This window comes from Sciurus carolinensis, chromosome 1 (assembly GCF_902686445.1).
Source record: "Sciurus carolinensis chromosome 1, mSciCar1.2, whole genome shotgun sequence".
Classification (NCBI taxonomy): Eukaryota; Metazoa; Chordata; class Mammalia; order Rodentia; family Sciuridae; genus Sciurus; species Sciurus carolinensis.
Window position 1 is genome coordinate 71,428,756 of NC_062213.1, and position 24,466 is coordinate 71,453,221.

At 37.2% G+C, this 24,466-nt stretch overlaps 1 protein-coding gene across 1 annotated transcript in view; it reads right to left on the reverse strand.

Annotated features, from left to right (window-relative positions):
• Window positions 1-511: 511 nt before the first annotated feature.
• The window catches only part of Nkain3 (sodium/potassium transporting ATPase interacting 3), a 642,728-nt gene continuing 618,773 nt past the window's right edge, over window positions 512-24,466 (reverse strand). The window contains exons 6-7 of the mRNA XM_047563541.1: window positions 12,996-13,066; window positions 512-2,785 (exon numbers count right to left, since the gene is read on the reverse strand). Of these exons, the coding sequence (XP_047419497.1) occupies window positions 2,732-2,785; window positions 12,996-13,066 (125 nt within the window). The 3' untranslated portion in view covers window positions 512-2,731. The remainder of the gene's footprint in view (window positions 2,786-12,995; window positions 13,067-24,466) is intronic.

Sequence of the window (24,466 nt, forward strand, 5' to 3'; positions counted from 1 at the left end):
TTTCTTGCTTTTCACAGGGGGGAAAGAAAAAAAAAAAAAAAAGAAATAGTTATACCTTCAAGTGAAGAAAAGTTCTCATATATGCCACATTAAGTAGTTGCCTACATTTAATATTCCTAGAAAAATCACTAATATAAGAATCTCCTCCTTAAATCTGTTACTAGCAATTAGCCAAGGTTTAGAACTCTGAGGTGCATTTTAGAAGAACTTGAATCCATGTGAATAGAAAAGGAAAACAAAACTCAATATAGGGGCTGGGGAGATAGCTCAGTTGGTAGAGTGCTTGCCTCGCAAAAAACAAAAACAAAAACAAAAAAACAACAAAACTTAATATGTGACTATTTTATGAAATGCTAACTACGTTTTTATTTGAATATGTGGTGAGAATGTAAGGAAATGGCAACTTCAAGTATTTAAGTATTAATTTTATCTTGTTTTACTAATTTTCTACACTTTTGATGTTTTATTAGCTTTTTCAATAAGATCATGTATTACTTTTGGAATTTCAATATAAAATTTATTTTTTCAATTAAAAGTACCATTTAAAATCTGCATTATTTCACACTGCTTAAACATGGACAAATTCTTTCACTTTTTAGAGAACAGAAGAGTTGGTTGTTTCTGTGGACTTTTTATAAACTTGAGTGGGTCTCAAGAGCTCCAGACCTGGCCCAACTTATTGCTCTAACACTACTGATAACAACTGCCTCTTTTAATTATGAGGTGTCTCATAGTTTCTAGAATATTTTTATATTTTCAGTCAAATCCACACCCTTGGAAGGTAAGTCTTATAGTTCCACTTCCTAAATGAGAGATGCTGAGATGTCAAAAGCTGCCCAAGGTCACAATGGTGGACTGGGACCCAAGCCCCAACTTTTGGCTTTCATGTTTTTTTGTTTTTTTTTTAACCACAGTTCTTGCCCCTCTGCACAAATGCAAGGCTCTGGACAAGTCCACCAAAGCCCTTAAACCTTGGTGCCTTCAACTGCAGAATGGTGGCTTGGATTTCACCATTTCCGAGGTCCTCTTTTTTATTTTGAATCTGGATTTATACAGTAGAAATGAAAAATGATGAGACAAGGAGGGTCAGCTAATCAAAAGGGCACAATTCTCAGGCACAGGAGTTAAATAAACCTCTAGGAAGCCCACTGTGGTTATCATGGACTTGGAGGAACCTGGTGATGTTGCATTAAGTTCTGATTTTTAATAGAGTCACATGAAATCTATGGACAGAAGAACTAGAATGCAGAGAAGAAAGACTTAACACACGTTCCAAAATTTGCAATGATTTTAGGTGGTTTTTAGATCAGTCTTAGTTATATGCACGGACCAAGTTAACAACCTCTATACTTAAGAGTGTGCAAATGCACAACTTTGTGACTTAACGGGAAACTTGATTTTGGTTGCCACACAACGTGAGCGAAACTTATTTTCATGTAGAAAATAGTGATTCAGAGATAGCGAGAAAAAAAATGTGAAGAGTGTATACATTACAATTAACAAAATTAACCAACGATGAAAATGAGCACAGTGGTGGTCTATGTTTGGGAATGTGGCAATTGATTAAAAACCGAGCATGAGGGAATTTTCAAAAGTAATGGAAATGTTCTGGTTTTGATGGAGGCATTGGTTACAAGGGTGTGCACATTTTCCAAAACTAATCAAATTGTACATTTAATATCAGTGCACTTTATCATATGTAAATTTTATATCAATTTAAAATAAAAACAGTCATTTTTTCCCACAGTCCTTTTTCCACAGAAGATTGTGGAACATTTCCCATATCATTTTCTTGGCTATTGGGATAAGGATAGGAGAAATAAAAGTTGATGTAGCTCAAACATAAATATTTTCTTTAGAGGTATTTGTGGAGAATTCCACAGTATTTTAATGTTCCCTTTGAATATCCTCGAAGCAAAGTTGATTACAGATTTATGGCCATGATTTCTGTCCCACAGCCCATGAACTGTGTGTTTAGGTCTGACATGAGTGTTAGGAGGGGGATAAAGCATAGCAAATATGGACCTCAGAGAGTTCCTTGCTCTCTCTAAAGGAGAAAGGGGTTTCACAAATCATTTCGGCCTTTCATGTGCCCCTGTGATACATTAATTTTTTAAAATACAAAAAGAACAAGATATCGTGCATGAGTTCTGAAAATTTAGATAGCCATAAGATTTCTCTGTGTTTTGAGAAGTTGAGAACTAGGGAGGACTCCATGTTTTGTCTTATAATATTGAAACAGAGATTCATAATCAGTCTGAAAGCTGGACCCATTATTTGTACCCATGTATGACCTGTCACAGGGTCTGCCTTTGTGTCTGATGACCACAGGCAACAGCAGCCAGTGCAAACCCACTGGGCCTAGAATTACTTCTGCAGCCAGCAGCACTGATCTCACACCTTAACAATACACTGGTGTTTCTCTCAGAAATGAGTGTTGAAGTTTTCACAGATTCCCACCCCCATTTTGCATGCCTCACATTAAATATTATTAAAAAATTAAAAACCATTTTTTTTTTTTTTTTTTACAATTTACAAGGGTTCATATAAGAAGAAAATGACTAAAAAAATACCCACCCAAGCACCTAGAACTCATCTAGCAAACAATGCTAATAATACACAGGCTGTGACTGAAGAACTCCGCGATTGGTGGGAGGCACAGTCCATTCTCTGGAAGGAAGGTGACAAGGTCGGATCCACAGAATGCTGGCTGTCAGTGGTGCTTTGTTCCCTAAGTCAAGTTCAGCAGCCGAATTTCAGAGTTAATGTCATTACTTATTTCGACCTATAAAAGAAAATATAAATTGCTTTAAAGAATTTCAGTATTGAAAGCAAAAATCCTTTCTATTCACTCAGGCCTATTGAATGCAAAATACTTTCTGGGTGTGCCCCAGCCCATCTGACACCTGGACTTTCCTGCTTTTCCAATTACAGTGTGGCAATAAGTTTTCAAAATGTAGGACTGATTTCCTGGGACAGAAATGCTGACACATTGCAGTTGCAAAGTGGCATGGAGTCATCAGTGGCCTTTGAGGTAAAAAGATTAGGGTGGAACTGTGTCTGTACATCACCACACACACCTCTAACCTGATCTTCCTCCAGCATCCTCTTGCTTGACTGCTCAAGAATCACCCTCATCTGGCTTTCCTGTCACCTAACCATGGACCTGTGTCCCTTACATATTTTCTATCTCGTGATGATAAATTTTATGTGCAAACTTGGCTAGGCTATGGTACCCAGATATTTAATCAAACACTAGTGATTTTAATCCAAACATTATAATTACACATGATAGTAGGATTAATTGTGCTGTATGTGTACATGCACATAATATAATTTGGTTGATTTCATTCCCCATGACCTTCCTTTGCTCTCTTCTTCATCCACCTGATTCCCTTCCTTATTCTACTCGTTTACCTTCTATTTTCGTGAGATCCCTTTTTATTCCTTTTTTCTCTTCAGTTTCCACATATAAGAAAAAAAGTTATACTTTTTTTGGGGGGGAAGGAGGGGTGTCAAATGCTAATTTAAGTGTCAAAGTATCCTGTATCTTTTTGATGAGAATGACATTTAAATCAGTAGACTCTGAGTAAAGTAGAATGCCCCCTATAATGTGGGTGGGCCTCATCTGATCAGTTGAAGGCCTCAAGAGAACAAGACTGAAATTTCCTGAGAAAGAAGGAAACCTGCTTCCAGGCTGCCTTTGGACTCAAACTGCAACTTTAACTTTTCCTCCTTGGGTCTTTGATCTGCAAGCACAACCTACAGATTTTGGACTTGCCAGATATCATAATTGCATGCTCTAATTTCTTAAAATCTTAAAAATATCTCCACCTCCCAGTGTGTGTGTGTGTGTGTGTGTGTGTGTATGTGTGTGTATTTATGTCTATCTGTCTCTATTCTTTCTCCCTCTGCATGCACACACACCTCCAGTAGTCTAGCGGTTCTGTTCCTCTGGAGAACCTTGACTATTATACATTCCTGTGTTCAGTCACACTTGTCTCCACACTTTCGGTGAAGTCTGCATATTCTTTGATTTATACTAATTGGTAAGTTTTTAGAATATAAGAGCTCTGATCATGCATCTTTGTACAAAATCAACTTTAGTATAGTCTGCTACACAGTTCATACTTAATGAATATTCGTTGAATACTTCAGCTCTTACTGTTCCTCTCATGCAAAGTCTTAGCTCATCCAAATCCCACTGGCCTCTGAAGGTTTAGTTGAAGTTCTCCCCTGTGAAATCCTTCACTTCTACTCAGCCTTATGGTTTTCCCATCCTGCTAATAGCAACTCTTATGCTATCAGCACTACCCCATGTGCAGCCAATGGCAACCAGTTTCACGACAAGTGGTGCTCTAATTATTTTACTGAGGCATGAAAGTTTTTCCCTCCAACCAACTTATAAGCATTACACTAATAGAGACTATGTTCTACCCTTACTTTATACCCCATCTAGAAACTTTTCTTCCACTAGCTCAGTATAATGACTCTATAGAATGGAATGTAATTTTTAGTCATAATTTGAAATAGTTGAAAAAATTCCAGGTTGCCGCTCTTTCAACTGTAAATCATGTTCCCTCCTGCACAGCTTAGGAGTTGAAGGGCTTCTCTTCTCTCCCACCCTCCTATTGCATTTCCTCTGCTCTTCTATTACTCTGTTCTGAATGACCAGATCATATATCTACGCTTTTGCTTTTTAACAGGGATTTAAATTGAAAGACAAAGGGATGAGAGTATAATGATGGAATTTTATGATTTTGTGCAACCTCTAATTTAAAAGGGAGATCCAATGTCCTCAAGTTCATTTATCTACTCAGCACGTCAATCCTTTCCAGGTAAGAATAAGGTGACCAAGGGCATGTGTTTCTTTGTTAGTAGAAGAGGTTTGGAGAAATTTCAAAATAGCTTCTATGTTTATTGTTTTATTTTTAATTTTTTAATATTCTTTTATTTTTTAATTTATAGCTGCTACATTTATTTTTAATGCCAACTGAGTTTCTAGCAAATATCTTATGTTCTTGGGCTTTAGCAACATGAATTGGTAAAGTAGTGAAAGCAGGTGGAGACTCTTCCTTTGGTGCCAGGTAAATATTCTGGAAATGTCACTTCAGTTGTTAGGAAATATGTCTGTGAGAAATTTTTGAAGAAGACAGTGAAGTAACTTTGAGAGGAAGGATTGAAAGCAAGCCTTTGGTACCATGTGTTGGGCTTTATTAACAAATCGACTTCTACAAATCAAACAGAAGAAGAGAGAGCAGTATTATGAATCCCTATGTATTCATTTCTCAGTTTCAACTAAAATAAAAATTATGGTATTAAACTGTCATCTCTTCACTGCTACTTTTTTTGTGTGGGGGGGTGTTAAGATATTTAAAACCAAGTCTTAAACATTTTGCCATTTTATTTGCATCTCTATACATCTGCAGTTCAGGGATTCTTAACCAGCGAAATTTGCCAATGTCTGAAGACAATTTTGGCTGTCACAATTTGGTAGGGAGTGGTGCTACCGGCATTGAGTAGACACAGAATATATAGGATGCTGCTAAATATTCCCACTGTGGGACCAACCCACTTTGGAGAATTATCTGGTCCAAAGACAAAAGTGAGTTTGAGAGATCCTGCTCAACTGATAAGAACTGATTAATTAATTAGATTTTTACTTATTCATTACCAACAATTTCTTAATACTATTTAGTTTCTAATATGTATTCACAATGTCCCAATTGTCTAGAAACATCTCATTACAATTGGCTTGTTGAAATCAGAATTCAATAAGGTATACATATTGCATTTGACTATTATGTCTTTAAAATCTCTTCTAAATGATAGTTTCTTCTCTTTTTAAAACATTTGCCCCACATTATTAATCACATTTTAGATTTGGCTGATTACTTCCTTGTGGGGAGATTCAACTTATTCTGCTATTTTTGTATTTTCTACACTAACAGTCCAAGGTCAGAACTGACTTTCTGATGAGATGACTGTACTTCTTATGCAGCACACCTAGGAATACATAACTTCAGGTTGTCCCAGTTTTAATGATGTTATAATTGATCCATGGGTCTAGGTTAGAACAGCTTGAGATCTGGGATCCTAAAGGTCATATCTTTAAAAAAAAATTTTTTTTTATATAAGTGTTTGAAGATTTTAGTAGTTATTTGAGGATACCTGACCTGAAGGCAGAATGAAATCAAGTAATAAGATAGTGATATTATTTCAAAGGGTGTCTTTTGACAAGTTTTACTGAAAGGCTTGCAAGTATCTCTAATGAAGTTATTTCTCTAATAAAGTTGTTTGTACTTCTTTGGCTATTGATTAATTTTGGAGGGGGTGGATCATATTTCCATACCACTACATAAATCTACTTTCTTGCCATTGGCATCAATGACAAATGCTAAGGAAAAACCTGGTATTCACATCCCCTCTGGAAAGCATCATTCAGATATCTTCCATTTAGATATGGGCTTCCTTGTCTTGGAAAAGGATCCATGTGCTTGACATGACAGCATGATAACCAGTCTCTGCAAGGTTCTGGGGGCAGAGAGTGAGGTCACATGTCCAAAGAAATGGTCTTTGTGTCCCCCAGTGAGAACAGGATGAGTGACTGACCCTCCAGTCACAGTAGTCACATCAGACTCTTGCATCTGCACTCCCAGCAAGGACAGGGGTGCACAAAGTATTACATTACAGTGAGGAAACTAAACCACACAGGCCATATAGACCCAGTCCTTCCATTGCCACATAATCAAATGGCTACATATTAGCAATGTGTTCTTAGTGTAGTCTCTAAAATGGTGCAACTATTTCATATGATGGATCAAAAACTTATTAATGCCAGTTAAAAATAAAGAATTCCAAAGCTAGGAAGAGCAAAGAGCCCTAATGCTGCTACCATTGAGCTAAGTAGGACAGGCACAGAGCAAGGCCCATCTCTCCTTTGGGACAACTAAGATGACGCTGAGTGCTTTGCAGTTGTGGTGCCTTTGAGACAGCCTCAGAGAGTTAATGCCTCTGAAAGTGCCTCCCATTTCCAAGGGACTGATGGCAGGGCTAGGGGGATGGAATGCCTTCAGTAATGGGAACAGTGAGCCAGCCACGGCTATGAGCAGATCTCAGTTACTTCACTCGGTTTGCCATGGGGAATAGGGGGAGCACAAATGTACACAGCTTGGCATCCCCTCTGCAGAAAACTATTAAAGTGTGAAAGCCATTCAAGGACAAAGGAAAACAATAAAGACAGAGTTATCATGTCATTCATCTTTAGGTTCCTCCAGTCATAGTTTGCTAACACATAGCTTATGACTGTTGGTGTTTAAATTAGGATTTGATCTAAGGGAGACCTGTAGAGTAGAGGAAAGGAATGAGGGGAAGGCAGGAGGGGAGGACAAGGGGAACTACTTGGAAACGATATTGGTCAAATTATATTGTTATATTGCATGCATGTACAAAAATATAACAATAAATCCTGCCATTATGCACAACTATAATGCAGCAATAAAAATAAAGAAAATAATTAGGATTTGAAAGCACATGACCCCCAACTCCTACATACATGTGCATGCACACAGATACACACACAACGTGGACACACTTGATTTGTTCTATCAGCTAGTGCCTGATGTAGGTGCTATAAATGGAAAATGTCCTAGCATGGCACCAACTTACACATGGGGGTACAGAAAGTAAAGAGCTGTTTTGGGGTTCAGACACTCGTAAGCACTTCTTCCTCTGTCCTACAGTCTGATCATCAGAGGTGGGTTACCTGTGGGCCTGGACTCTTAAGAGAACCAGCAGTGAGGACACTGTGGAACTGGCTGCAGTGCCAGTTTGAAATGGGGATTAGCTGCCTCTGTCTTTTAGCACTTAGTGGCAATAGCAACCACTCGATCAGCAGTGGCTACGTAGCATGTAGCAATTTTTGTGAAGAAAAATTAGCCTCCGGCAAAGGCAATCAGACAAGTCAAGATACCAAAGAAAAGTCAAGTTCTCCTTTGGAAGCCTCGAAAGCGATTGCTTAAAAGTGGTGGGGGGACGTCAAGGGTCAGCTTTCTCATCAAGTCTTTTTTAACTGCAGTCGTGGGGCGTCTTCCTCATGGAAATTTCTAACGTAATCAGATCTAGCTCCACCTCTGCTGTACAGCTCAGTTCAGGAATGCAGTTGCTATCTTTCTTTGATAAACTGCCTTAGTCTAATTATTTTTATGTGAAAAATTACTGCTACATGGAGCTTCATTTCCCCACTACCCAGTTGCTAACCATTTTGATGGAAATAGACTAGTCATAATTTTGACAATTGTTAATTTAGTTGCTCACTGTGATGGTCTCTGAAATTCTGTCTTGCTTTCATAGCCGCATGGATTCACACCATGCTATTTTTCTTCCCAACAGTAAATCTGCTTTTGTGAGCTCCTTTCCCTGGATGTCGCTGCTGCCTACACTCTGAGCCACTGTGTAGGGGTTCTTTTCAGTGCCCTGCTCACCACTTGACCTCTTGGCTCTCTGCTCTTAGGATAAGATGATCAGATCCTTGTTCTTTGCCCTATGAGAGATGGGATCAGTGCATGGGAGCAGTGATGGAAGAGATTTTGGTGGAGACCCAACTGCAGCCATAGTGAGTAGCCTCACTAATAGCTGTGGCAAGATGAGGGACCCCAGAATAGGGGTTGTCCCCCAAAAGCTCATGTGTAAGATAATGCAAGGATGTTTAGAGGTGAAATGATTAGATTATGAGAGCTATAACCTTGTCAGTAGACTAATCCATTCCATGGATTAATAATTTGAAAGAACTACTGTACTGGGTGATAACTATAGGCAGGTAGAGTGTGACTAGAAGAAGTAGGCCCTTGAGTTGTGCCTTGGGGTTCCTATTTTGTTCCTGGTGTTTCTCTTTCTCTCTTTTTCTGCTTCCCAGCTGCTATGAGTTGAGCAGCTTTCCTGTGCTGCATCCTACCATCATGAAGTTCTGCCTTACCTGAGACCAGAGCAGTGGAATTTTCTGACCATGGACTGAACCTCTGAAACTGTGAGACTAGAATAACCTTTTCTCCTTCTATTTGCTCTTCTCAGGTATTTTGTTCACCCGTGATGAAAAGCTGACTAACACAAAAGGATACTTCGGACCTGTGTGTTACATGCCCTACACCAGACCCAGATGACAGCCACTGAAAAGCATTTCTATGGTTTCTGTCACAAAGAATGGGGTGGTTTAGAATGTGGAACAATGGTGGCTACAATCTCCTGGTGTCCTCACCAGGAGCTGTCAAGATTCCTGCTCTGCTTTCTTACAGGCATTTGCTTTCTTACAGGCTTTGTTCACTTTTATGTGAGAACTCCAGAAATACTGGCTCGGATAATCGTAAGTTTTGACTTTGCCCTATGTAGAAGGGCCAAATAAATCAACCTCCATGCTGGGGATGCCTGTTCTCTTTGGCTTTTTTCTTTAAGACAAGAAGTTTTAAAGAGAAATTTTAGGTTCATAGCAAAATTGAGAGAAAGGTACAGTGATTACCCATACACATGCACAGCCTTCTTCACTATCCCCATCCCCTAGTAGAATGGTACATTTGTTACAACTGATGAATCTACACTGACACGTCATTATTACCCAAAGCCCATTATTTCTTTACATGTGGATTCTTGGTGTTTTGTATATTATGGATTTGCACAAATATATAATGATATGCATCCATTGCTATAGTATTATATGGAATAGTTGTAATGCCCTAAAAATCCTCCATGCTCCTTCCTCTCATCCTTTCCTCCCCAAACTCCTGATCTGTTTATTGTCTTTTCATAATTCGATTGCTCATTTCTTTTTAGCAATGAATAAGGTCACACTCTCTGGATTGCCACAGCTTATTTGTTCATTATTCTCATCTACTATAGCACATCCCAGTTTCTTCCAAGTTTTGGGTAGTTATGAGTAATGCTACTATAAACATCTACGTGCAGTGTTTGTGGAGACCAGTTTTTCAACTCCTTTGGATAAATACCAAGGAGCTCAATTGCTAAATACCAAGGAGCTCAATTGCTAAGTCATATGGTAAGAGTATATTTAATTTTGTAAGAAAATGCCAAACTGCCTTCCAAAGTGACTATACATGTTCTTTTGATAACTCATCTCCTCCTTATGATGTCAGCATCATCTTCCAGAGGAGCCTTCTTTGCCAAGTGCGTAGTATCCATTTCTTGTTGTATATAGAATGGCTTTGGGGACATTATTTTGTGTTTAGTTGTTTGTATGTAGGTCTTCCCCGCCCCCCCCCCCCCCAGATCATTAGCTTCTGGAAGTCAAACCTTAAGTGTTATTTATCTTTATATCTCCAGCACCCAGGACAATACCTGGTATACACTTTGCAGGTGATCAGTCCATGGCTTTAAATTGAACTAACTTGGCTTATTTCATCAGTGGGACTTGACAACTTAATGTCATTTCCTTAGAGACAGAGCAATGTAAGACCAAACCCACATGTGAGCCACCTCACTGCTATCACAGCTGTACCCCCAGTATATCTATTCACACACAATATGTCATTGGGAAATTTGACACTGAAACATGAGAATTAAGGCTCCCTGTACATTTCTGTTGTGTTACCTATGTCTACTCATCTCAAGTTGAAAGCTATGTGTTCATATATGTGCCTGGGAACATGCCAAGAATTCTTCTGATTCCCTTAGCAAACCTGGCTTTGTACTCCATGGAGATTAAAGAGGCTTAATGAAAGTTAAAAACCAGGGCTCACACCATCTCTAACCCAATTTAGCACAGCAGGTTGGCTTGTTCTTCAAGCTGTTGCAAGGGGTAGGGTGTGATGTGGTATCATGGAGCTGGGTACAATGGAATCCAAGATAAAGGCCTTATTAAAAGAAATCAAGAAGGCTGACAGATACCGACTGGATAAATGCTACAATATTTACCTACTGGTGAGGAACAGATATGGACCTCTTAAATTGTTTCATGCACAATGATTTCAATTCAGCTTTAGTTTGATCTTGCTGATTCTTACTCCCTTCATGGTTGAAAGGTGTTCCATATTCGTCTGACATGATAATATGCATAATCTGTCAAAGCAGAAACTTGTTCTATTACTTTCTGTAGCCTGAGGTTTATGTTACATTCAGCTAAAAGGTGCAAGTTCAGCAGTGAACAGGGATGTTGAGAAAACCCTTTGAGGAGAGAGCAGAGTTGATCAAAGCCTTGTAGGTGATCTGAAGAGGATGTTTTATGCGTTCTTCGTTCACAGAGATGGAAGGAACATCAGAGAACATAACTGGGAGTCACTTGCCCTGGGACATGCCACAGAACACCCTTTTAAGGTATATAGCTGTATGTAAGTCCCTTCTTTACAGCCACTCAAGGAAGTAGATTCCATTATTAACATTAATCAATTGAAATTCTTAATAACCCTCCCTAATAGAAAGATCTCTCTTACATTGCATCATTTTTCATATCACAATTTCTCTGCAGTTATTATTTTTCACAGTAAGATGAAACAAACCATTCATCATCTTCTTATTGCATAACAAATATATAAAGACTTTCCTAGTCACTAGTAGGCATTGTTTCAGTTTTTGCTTCCAATGCACCCATCTTCCTTATTATTGTCACAATCCCTGCTAAGCTCCCCAAATCCACAAATATCAACTTTTAGAGTACATCATTTATGAGCACTCAGAAGCATGAGTAATGTGGTGGTGACTACTTGCTCCTGGAATGTTATATAGGGCCAATGTTTCTCCCAATTGGATTTACTTTAAGAAACCAAAATTTATTTAAACATCTATCATGTGACAGACATGGTGCTGATTTGTGCAGCCTGTGAGCTATGTTTACTTTATATCATTCTTCCAGACTAAAATGAATTCACCCTGGGGAAGTAGAGGAGCCAGTGCAGTCTTTTTAGGTCTTGTATCCCCAAAGATGCTGGGTAGAGTTTGCAGATTTGGGCAGGAACTACTGTGAAAAAGGCAGCAGGGGAAGTCTTTCATGCATGTTTATTATACCAGTGACTGTTTTCCATGATTCCTCTATCACTATGAAATTATAAAGCACTGGGTTTCAAAGACAGGAGGAACATCTAAGCATGTCTACACTATCAAGCTAGGTTTATCACTCAGGAACGATCCCAGTCAACCACTTACTAATGGTGGGACATTGAGAAAGTCATCTAACCTCTATGAGCCCCATTTCCTTTTTCATAAAGTGGGTATATCAGTTACTATGGTGCAGTATTAAGTGAGATAATATAGACAAAATACTTAGCATAGGATAGCTATTGTTATTTAACACAGTTGTTTATTTGCTACTTAGAGTTTTCAAGGAATAAAGTTAAATTTCTAGTATTTTATCAATCAGGTGACCAAGATTCCTTCTTCATTCTCAAGTGATAGTGGTCCAGTTTTAGGTGACATATTTTTTGTTTTGTTGTTGACCTTTTCCCCATGTTCTCTAGGGATGTAGAAAACTTATTTCCGAACTCCTTAGCCAAATATTTGTGTACAAAGAACAATAATATGTAAGTTGCTATTAAACACATTATCCCATTCAGTTCATCCTTCCCCCTGTGAAGTCACATTGTGGCCGATAGAACAATTCTCAGAGATGTCACATGTAGAACCTGTGACTAACCCAGGTCTTTCTCCCTTTTCTGCTCTGCTATGCTGCCCTACAATATATATTTAGTCTTCTCTTATGCAGAATAAATAGTCTCATCTTTTTTCAGTTTCAATCAATGTGATATGCAATCAACTACTGACAAGGAAAAAAGACAAAAATATTTAAAAAATTTAAACCAAGTAACCTACTTCATTCAGTTCCTTTCTGGAATGAGTAATTATAATGATGATGTTGGGTTACATGTGAAAGGTGTGTTTTAGGTATGAGTGAAAAACTAAACCGATGATTAGTAGTAGCTCCAAATTACTTCAGTTTTGGTTAGTTTTGGCCAGGTTAGAAGGATTAATATTTTCTATATCATCACACCTTTACTTACAGGTTTAACAGGCTTTAACTCAACATGATCCTGGTAGTAGGAGTGTGTATCAAGTCCACCTATGAAATCAACTGAAAATATAACAGCCCAAGTTGAATAAAATGGGAAAACAAAAATAAATGTAATACTAAATGTTTAAAGTTGAATACATACAAAAATAGTCACAACATATCTGTTTACCATAAGATGGGAAAATGCACGTTTAGTATAAAGGACTACTGAAAACATTGTCAATGACCAAAAAAAAAAAAAAAAAAAGGAAATTTTAAGTAACACACTAATAACCTGGGTTCTTAGAGTCCCCCCAAATCACAGTTGTATTGGTTTCAGTAGATAATGGAGTAACATTAAATTGCATGAGATTTAAATGACGCATTTGTCCATATGTATACAGTCATGCCCTTTTCCCTACATATCAAAAGAGTCATTTCTTTCTTCTTGTTGTCAGAATCCATTTTTTTTCTTACGACTATCCATTGCATCACAAATGAAGGTTTTAGAGAAGTCGTATAATGAAATCTCTATTCCTTCTGTCCTCAAGCCACCCCGAAGAAGTGGCATCACCCTTTTGCAAATGTATCACGTCCTCCCTGATAGCATGGAAACTGTCTTGCATTCTCTACAGATTTGCTAGTCTCTATAATAGTCTTTCTAATTTCTTTCTGTTTAGATCAAAACCTCAGTCTTTTTTTCCTCAATTCTTTGTTTCTCTTGTTCTCTAGTCTGTTAAAAACATTAATTATTTTAAACGAAGCTTTGATTGTATGGTGACACTTTACTATTAACAGGTATATAGGCATATGAGAACACCGGACTGTCAAGAGTGTGTATGTGTGTGTGGTGTGTATGTGTGTGTAGGATACACAATATGCAAGTATTTTTCCATATCCTCAGTTCAAACTAGGCATTTCAGTAAACTGTGATTTAGAGAGAGATAAATTAACCTAGAATTTCTATTGAATTCTTGATTAGCTGCAGCCTCTCTTGCCAATTCCTCACTCAGTCCATCCCTTTACTTTCTTTGGAGGAGCTTTAAATCAAAGCTTTACCAGCTCACTTGCATGGATGGGAGTTTTGCAAGCCTGTAGAAAACCCAGCGATCAGATGGCAAGGGACATCTCCAGGCTTGCTCCCTATCAGGTCACATAAGTTACTTGGACACCACCTTCAGGAGAGAAGCTGTGAGAAAAGAGCTAATATGAGACAGTGAAAAAAATTTTCCCTAGTCAGTTTGGACTAGGTTTTTCTTAAATTAGATAAGTAATCAAAATCTGCTCCTTTACCCTGTGGATCAATGGGTGGTATTTTAGAAGGAAGTAATGTTGATTAAAAATTGAATGAGGTAATTTACAGGGTCATTTTAGATGTTTTTAGAGAGGGTGTCAAAAATTCAAAAATTCATAAAATTACATATATTTTTGAATAAAATGGTTCAATTTGAAAATTATGTTCAAAACAAAATTATTTCTAAAAACAAAGATAAGAATGTATCCATATACATCAAAGCAAAATGAAAAGAATACATCTCTATGTTGATAATTTGGACTTTAAATTGTAACATTAACAGAATCATTATTTTGGCATTGATCATTTGGACATTAAAATAACATTGTCAGAATCATTTTTTGTATAAATTCATAGAATTTGATTCTTGATCATCTCTGTTTCTAATATAACATATAATTGATATTTTGGGAAATATATATTATATATTTATGCATAATAAATATATATTGTACATAATTTATTTTTATTTATTTATAATTTATTTTATTGTGTATAATTTATTTTTATAAATTTCTTTACAGCTTTAGTCAAAATTTTCTTGTATGGTTAATAAATTTGAAAGTGTTGATACCTTAAGTGATTCTATAAACCTTACTTTTTTTTTATAGTAGTGGTGATTGAACCCAGGGGGGCTTAACAACCCTGAACTACATCCCCAGCCCTTTTAAATTAAATTTTTTTTTTTTTTTTTAATTTTGACAGGTTCTCACTAACTTGTTTAGGGTCTTGCTATGTTGCTGAGGCTGACCTTGAACTTATGATCCTCTTGCCTCAGCCTCTGGAGACAGTGGGATTACAGGTGTGTGCCACCGTGTACAGCTAAACAGTACAATTTTACTGAAGAAATATTCTCTATTAATGCTGGTAAATGCCAACCATGTGTGTTAAATGTAGACTATGTGTAATTATTTTAGTCCAAATATTTTCCCAGGTACAGTCATTTTGCCTCCATACCAGTATCTTTTCTTTGTCAAAAATTTTATAAGACAAAAAAAAAAAAAACAGTTGCATCTATTGATGATTATTTTCAATAAATACAGATGCTCTCTCAAATCATCTTCTTTTCATTCTGGTTCAGGATATGAATTTGTACAATTAAATACAGGAACTCCACCAAAAGATTTTTTTCTCAAGTCAAGTTGTTTCAAAGGAAAATTATAAAAATGAAAACCAAATTGTATGTAACAGTTGAGCTTTTATTATTCAATTTGTCCTCTTTTGTTTTTTGAGTGTATAAAATTCCATATTTTCCTTTTTAAAGCTTTAAATAATAAAGTTTGCTAAAGTCTTTGAAACCTGGCTTTTTCAGGTGCTTTGTTGAATAATTTTTTCAATTGATATTGAATGTAATGCAACTATAGAAATATATAATTATAATTATATAAGTATATGTAATATAGATACATTAAACTTATATAAGTATATGTACATATATGTATGTATAGAAAATTAATTCATAAGAATACTCCCAGGCATTGTAGAAAACAATAATTTACAAAGCAATTCTTCAAAGCCTAAGCGATGAAGAGAAGGTAAGAGAGAAAACGTAATCTTCTATGCTAAAGTCCTTTTGTTCTCATCATAAAAACATTCTAGTTTATTTCTTCCAAATGTATATATGCATATATATATTAATTTTGAAAATTATATTTTGTATGTTCATTGGCAAAATTTTAAATTTTCTGTTCATCTGAATCCCAAATTCACTTTTCATGTCTGAGTCTTAGTTACATGAATGTTTGATTTTAATTACACATATTTAAAATTGATATGTTCTTTGCTTTTATCTTTGAAAAGATGGTTTTAAATTATAAAATACTTCTAATAACCACAAAATCATATAATTCGAAAGAACAGACACCTATGTTTTCATCATTAGGATTAAGTAGATGTAAGTAGTTCGACATAGTTTCTTCAAACTTCCTTTTAAGAAATACAAGTCGCATACACAGGTAAAACTCTTTCCTCCATTCTCTTGACTCAATTTTACATATCAGGCATCTTATTTTAAGTTCTAGCTTTAACACTAAGCTTTTGGAAGTCTGGGCATATTATTCAACTTGTTAATAGCCCATATGGATAAATTGCTCGTTTTACTTATCTATTATGATAAATCACTCCAGGCCATAATGGTTTTAAGCAATCATATCATTTATTTTTCTGATGAATTGGTCACTTAAGTAGAACTTAGCAGGAAAGGTCTATTTCTGCTCCACACTATGTGAGTTGGGGCACTTTGCAGGACAGGAGGAGCAACTTCTGAGATGGCCCTGTCAAATAGCTGGCAAGTTAGTGCAGGTTCCTGGCTGCTGCTCAGTCAGGGATGAGGACTGGAAACCTCCTGGCTCTCTACCCCAGTCTCTGCATGTGGCCTGGACTTCCTTACTATGTGGTAATTGGATTCCAAGGACTAGTGAGGCGAGATAGAGAGCCAAGCAGAAGTTGTGTCACCTTCTATGACCTAGCCTGGAAAGTCACATCGCTTCCATAAACTCATATTGGTCAGGATAGTTACCAAGCCTGATTAGGCCCAAAGGAAGGGCAGAGAGATTCCACGTCTTGATGGGGAAGGTAGATATGAAATGTTGTGGCCATTTTTGGAAAATAAATTTTCCACAATGGTTAATAGTGATTTCTAAAAGGCTAACTATGAAGATTAACCAAATGAATATAGCATATAGGATAAAGCCTATTGGCTCTTGATAGGAGCTCAAATATATTACGTTACTGCTTTTTTTTCACTAGAATTAAATTTTCTGACCTTTGATTTATTTGTTTTTCCAAATTACATCTCCCAGTACCATGGAAGTACTAAGCAATCAGCAAGTGTCTGCTCTATGAATGAAATAGGGGAAGGGGATTAATAATGGTAAGGTTTGCAAGAATTTTGTCATGATCTCTATTGTTTTTAGTATTAGAGGCCTTTTTTATAATTCTGTGAAACTTATGGGATATTTTTGTAAAAAATGCACACTGCTCTATTCATCAAACAATTTCCTTATTATTGCATATGGTTCAGAGCCCTTCGCATTCATGGGCCTCAAATTAAAAACCTCAGATTTGGAGTTTAGCCTTTAGTTTCTATACATCTAATGCTGGAACATGCCATTTATGGGGGGGCACTCAAACTGTCATTTATGTCCTGGGATTAACTACAGTCACCAAATAATTAACCAGAATGCAGGTGTTTTATTTCACATCCAGCTATGTCACATGCTGCCTTGTCACTGAATTGAGGAACGCATAAAGCCCCTGTAACCCTGCATTGAACTCAGAAGACAGACTCAGGAAGATGAGGACCAAATGATACATACATTTCCCCTCCTTTTTCTTCTTCTTGTCAGAGATAAAACCCAGGGTCTTACACATGCTAGGCAATAGCTGTACCACAGAGTTACACACCCAGCCCTGATGCACTTATTCTGGAGTTGCTTTCTGGTCTACCTTCGTTCCTGTTGTGTAGTTGTTAGGCCTTTTGAATAGGCACTTATTTTACAAGTTGCTGAGTCCAGCAATACATTTCTTAAGGAAGAATTGCCTAGGCCTTGAAGGACTCCATGATTGGGCCATTACCTTATGATTTGCTTTTTCTGTGATATGAACTCATATGAAAAAAGCTGGGATGGAATCTCCTCGACATCAACCTAATCTAGGCAGAGAAGATTTTGCAGCACCCCCCACCTGTTCCCAGGAATATGAGCTTTTAGGAGAGAACAGTTATTTCAGAGGTAGCTGCAATTAAACTCTGTTAAACTCTGCTCTGCAGTGTCATTAATCTGAGGCTGTTTCCCTTCCAAAGAATCTGAGCTTTCAGAAGGCCCAACCTGCCATCCAAACCACAGGCCATAGTTGGTCTGATCAGAGCACACTGAGTGGCCACAGGGGCGCCATGATGTGTCTGCTGGGCACAGGGAACTTGACAGCTTCCTAAAACATTGCTGCTGCCCAGAGAGGGTGGCTGGGTCTCTTCTGCCACCTGACTGAAATTACTTTGTGAATCTTAAAAGTCATCCAGGAAGGCAGATGACACCCAAGTGCCAGGTTTATGGATATTCCTTGTAGCACTCTTCATGATTCTGGAAGTTTCAAACAAATCTCTTCCACTTTTCAGCAAGCACATGAAACTGAAAAAAAAAAAAAAAAAAAAAAAAAAAAAAAAGCACATGGCACTGGTGAGATGTGTCTGGACATAAGAACTCCAGCTGGAAGAGTCGAGTAGGCAGTCACAGGGGCTGTGTTATCCTGATTAGAGTTCTCTAACATCTTTACCTTTTACTCTTTGGTAATAATCATGCAAAATGGACTCTTCTTACTTCTTTCTTATTTCTCTCACAGTCCCAGGCACTGAGGTGCAGAACTAATATGGTTCAATTGTCCTTGATGACAATCTGGTATGACAAACCCTGAGAGCAACCACCCAGAGTCTGGAGGTTCAAGAAGCAGCCCTAGTTCTGATGGGGATCCCCAGATCTTTCTTACCCTGGGGATGGAGAGAGGAGGCAATTAAAGACCAGTGGGCTTCAAACTGCGAAAGGTGTACCCCAGGTGAGTGCAGACCTCCCAAATATTGTGTAGGCATGCATTGTGGTTGCTGCTATCACAGAATACCTGGGTTAATCCCACCAAAAAAAGAGACTGGATAATTTGTAAATAAAAGTTTGTTTGCCTCATGGATCTGGACATTGGAAAGCCCAAGGGTGTGGAAGCAGCTTCTGTGGGACTTTTGTGCTGCTTCATAGCATGGTGGAAAGCAGAAAGGCAAGTGAGTGTATGCAGAAGAAAGAGTGCTAGGAGCAGCCCTGCTTCTCTCCAGAAAGATGTGAATCCTTCCCAATGACCTAATCACCTCTAATGGCTCCACCTCCTAACACTACTACAATGGCAACCAAATGTCAACATGACTTCTAGGAGGACAAACCATAGTCAAAGGATATAAGTGGTCAATTTCAAGAGCCTTAATTTCAAAATGTCTGTGTCTTGGAAAAGCATCCATAACCATTCTGCTTCTTGTTTCTCTCATTCCCTTCTACAATCTTCTTCTTCTTCTTCTTCTTTTTTTTTTTTGTACTGGGGATTGAACCTAATTTGTTCTGTTTTGTGGGGACAAGTGCTCATTTCAGCCTCTTGAAATCTTACATTGGTGTATCACCTTGGAGGTGAGAACCTACCAAAGAAAATGGTAGTTTTAATTTTCTATGATGCTGTTGATAAATTAATGGCTACAAAAGACAAGGTAAGTGGTTTTCAATTTTTCACTTCCAAAACCTTTGAAGCATCTGATTCACCAACTAGTAGTACTCTAGATAGAGTTTTTGATAATACATCCCTATGTGGAAGGATCCCTAGGTGGCCCTTCAGGTTCACAGGTTCTGTATTCATGGATTCAACCTACTACAGGTAGAAAATATGTTTTTAAAAAATTTTCTTTTGTCATTATTCATGAAACAATGTAATACAATAATTACTTACATTGTATTAGTTATTATTAGTAATCTAGAGATGATTTAAAGCATGAGGGGGAATGTGCATAGGTTTTCTGAATTACTGTGCATTTTAGGTAATGAACTCGAGCATCTGTGGATTCTGGTATTTGTGGGGTCCTGGAGCCAGTTCCCTGTGAATATGAAAAGACAATTCTAGTTTTTGGAACATGCCTCTGTCAGTCTAGAATGTGACTCCTTTGCACATATTCTGTCTCCTTCCTGCTTTTAGTTTTTCTCTTTGTACTTTTCAATATTTACCATGTGACTTACACAATCTCATTGTTGTCACACTCTCATATTATAATTTAAGCTTTGTGAGACAGGAAATTTTGCCCGGTTTTATCTGTTTTATTCACAGCTGTATCCCTAGCATCTAGAACAGTGCCTTGTACAAGGTAGATCCCCCTGAAATATGAGAAATCAAGGGATTAAAAACATTGTGTAATGTTGGTATAACAAATTCCTTCCCATTCTCATATTTTCTTTCCTGTGAATAAGGTTTCTGTAAATAAAGACTAGCACCAAACATGGAAAGTATATGAGATAGTCTATTTTGTTCTAAAAATAATAATACCTATGAATACATGAACTGATTGAAACAAAATTGTTCTATCCATTTAATTATAAGAGGTTTCTCTCTAGTAAATATTTCATTTAATATTGTAGACTTATTTTTCACAATTTTAAATACATTTATGATTACTCAATCATGTTGATAGCCAAAAATTGCAATTATAACTCCATCCAAAGAAAAATTCTGGTACTGAACTAATTCTACCAGATATCATGACTATATTCTAAATGAATTGTGGTAACCAAGAGTATATGCTGTTTGCACAAGAGGAGGAAACAGGGAAATGAAACATGATGGAGTTTCAAAAATAGATCTACCTGATTCATGGCAAAGTGTCATCATAGGGGAAAGAGGTACTTTTTCTTTTTTGGTATCAGGATTGAACCTAGGAATGCTTAACCACTGAGCTACACCCTCAGCACTTTTTACTTTTTGATACAGGGTCTTGCTAAGTTGTTTAGGGCATGGGTAAGTTGCTGAGGCTGGCCTCAAACTTGCAATCCTCCTGCTTCAGTCTCCAAAAGGCTCATTTAAAAATACATGCATTTGGATCGATTGGATTCATTGCAATATGGAAGAAAAGGAGAATGTTGATTTCTACCGAATATGACATAAAAATCAATAGATCAAAATGTGAAATGCTAAATAAATAAATGGACAGATGACACTAGTTGGGGTCCTTTTCACAGCTCAGTGGATGCCAGCAGGATGGCCTTCCTGCTCCCTCCCAGCACACGGCATCAAATCAACCCTGATCTCAAAATCAGTGCTACAGGGAACCTCACCACTCCTGTGGCTCCTCCTGATCTGCCTGGCAAATCAAGGAGATGGCCCAGTTTTGCATAAGAAGGAAATGCTAGGTCTGCCTTTTAAAACATAACACAAGTTACATTTTTTGTTTTAAAAAAATCATACAAATTATGTACCCCATTTGTGTAGAATGAATCGAAATGCAGTCTGCAAAAAATTAAAAGATAAATAAAAAAATCATACCCACAACATTTGTCTTATATCGTGTTCTCTTACATTGTATTGAGCCAGACTTTAAAATGCAGTCTTTCTGTTTCATTGGATAGCCACACAGAATTTTGCAGCTATTAAAATTAAACATAGTTTTCAAAAATTCGGTTGCTGTTTTCACAATTTTGTAGTTTTTGAACTGGATCCTGAAGTTCTTCTATTCTAATAATAATCTTCATTTATCAAATGCTCTGTGCTGAAAGAGACAGATGCTTTGGAGTGAGTTTTCTGGGTGTGCCTCCCCACATCCACTTAAATTGCATGGGCTAGTCCATTATTTTTCTCTACATTGTGTCAGTAATTTGTATTGTCACTCAATATTTAAATATGAATTCTGGCTTTAATTTACTGTATAATTAATGTCTCTTTTCTTTACCTATTCATGAAGAATTTTGTTATCTTTGACTATTGCATATTAGAAAACATGCACTGTAGTAGCTCAAGTATGGAATCAAATCTTAGTTCCATTTGTTACAAGTTGTGTGAGTTGGAGGAAATCTTAGTTTATTCACTTGTAAAATGAAACAATGACTGTCACAGGCTGTCATTATCCTAAATGAGATAATCACCATGGAGTACAGAGACTATGTGCAGTAAACTGGGAACTGCTAGCATTATCATATCTTGAGCACACATTTTCATCAGCAACTAATTTCCAAAAGTTTTCCAAAATGTCAAAGACTTTGTTTAGGTTAGGTCTACATAATGATTTTCAAAAATTCCTATATTCTCTTCTCCCTGTTTTTCCCCCAGAAAAACTTTCTGTCCTTATGGAAAATCACACTGAATGAGAGACCAGTTTTTCTCATATTTGGAAATAGTAGCTAATTTGGAGGAAGGGGAATGAAATTAGTTGACATTTTGAAGCCTAGAGTTTTTACCTTCCATGGACATTTTTTTTTTTTTTTAAATTCTGGAAAGATAAGTTTGAATGAAGACAGGAAAGAAAAGAAAACTCAGAAATCTTGATATGTCATGTGGGAGGGGTGTGATCCTAGACAGAGGTGTCTAGGACTGCTGCATGTGGCAGAGAGGGCGGAGAGTTTAGCGAGTAGGGAGGCTAGGAGTCAGGAACACTTGACCCTCCCAGATGCCTTTGTGGTGATCTCCTTCACCATTTCTTTAGCTTTCATCTGGCATTGATTTTATTCTCTAGTCTTTTTGCTTTTTTGGCTCTGGGGATTAAACCCACTGCATTCAAGACAAGTAACTGTACCACTGAGCTATCTTCCTGCCCTCTCTACTCCCTGCCAGTAGTATGACCCCTCCGGGGAGTTCTCCCTATCTTTTATTAGTATTTTAAGTCTCTTCACAGAATTTCTTTGTCCATAACACATCCCCTTTTTGCAAAATGCACTAGTCACTTTTCCTAATGTATTCCTTGAAATGTAGTTTTATTCTTATTCTGGTAATTCTCATAGTATCATCCCCTGGACCTTGCTGGTTTCTGTATGTTGTTTTTGATCCTTGCTTTGGGATCTGGTTGCCCTGCTTTGATGATAATAAGTTTCTACCACTACTGTGGCTTCGCTCCTGGTCTTTGTTGAGAGAGTTTGCCTGTCTTTACAAAAAGGCCTATAATACACCTGCTCCCATCCCCTCCCCGTCCCCTAGCCCAACCATTCATATACCTTTTAATGTTGATTTTCTCATATTTGGAAAGGAGCAAGGTTTTTTTTCTTTCGTTTTCATCTTTAATAGTATATTTCTTCTTTTTAAAGTTTCTTAGCTCTGAAAGCTACACAAACAGTGCTGTATTTCACTGGAGTGACCCCTCCAGTTCATCTTCCTCAGTAGCTGGGTAATTGGCTAGAATGGCTCCTTACAGCTATCAACTACAGTTTGGCTTTACTGAAGGCCCTTTCAGAGTTTTTTGTAATTTTTCAATTACTGTCTGTTTAGATTCACTGATGACTGGAGGCCTTTGTGTCAGTATTGCTGGGCTCATTTGGAGGATCTTTTTATTCCGGATGAAACAAGCTTTTAAAAAAATTTTGAACACACTTCCGTTTTCTGTTTTTGGTGCAACACTACATTTTTATTTGGCTGTATTTCTGGCTTTTGCTCCTCTTGTGAGTCTAGATCTCTGGAATCAGAAGTTTCCTATAATCAGCGCTTTTCATTTTCTAATAGGTATGTAATATTCAAATAATGTGATAATTTCTAGAATCTCTTTGGGAGTCAATGAAGCACATAGAATTATAGAAAGGTAAAATCATGTTCAAAAAGGCTTGTAGCTAAAAACAGTTCTGAGAGTTTGTCTAAACAGCTCTAGATAATTTTTTTCCCATGTGACATATTTTTCATAGTTACCCAGTTTTTTCACCCAATACATTTTTATCATTCTAGCCAGTGTTTTACTTAGCTCTATAAATCAAGTGACAAATACTTGTTGGCTTTGAAGTCTCTCTATAATTCCCCTTAAAGTCTGCTTCTATAATTATGGACATTTCCTTTCTGAAATATTCTCTTTTTTTTATAGCCCCAATTGTTACTTTTGTTTCTCCCTTTCCTAAGAAAGAAATGCTATTTTCTCATTGAGAACTCTAAGTCCTTTTCTTTCTATGAATCACTGTTAAAATAAAATTGAATCTGATTATACCATTCTCAAGATTAAATTTATTCACTGACTCCCCATCATCCAGTAGAGCCCCTCAAATAGTATGACCTGTGTGGGTGCAGATATGACAAGATATCAATTCACTCATTCCCTGATACATGCTTTCATGTGTATGCATGCTGGCATACTTTGTGTCTCCGTGTTGAGTGGAGCTTAAGATAGCTAGCCCCCTGGGCCAGTTATTTCTTGTTAGGAGAATAGTAATTTATGTACCACTAGGTGTCTATAAATGTTGGTTTTCTCTGTGTGCCAGTCACGGAAGAGGTTGTAAATCACTGGTGAAAAACAATCCAAGGTCCCACCCTTCACTTAGTAAACTGAGCATACTGAACTACTCAGAACTTCCTGAGTGGTTCAGATATTCCATGGTTTGTCCAAGCTCTAATGTCTTAAGATATACTTTTCTGGTATGTGAAATATGTTTTCTTTGTTCCTTTTCTGGTGATGTGATAGTTTTCAGTATAGGACCATGTTCATGTGCTTCTAG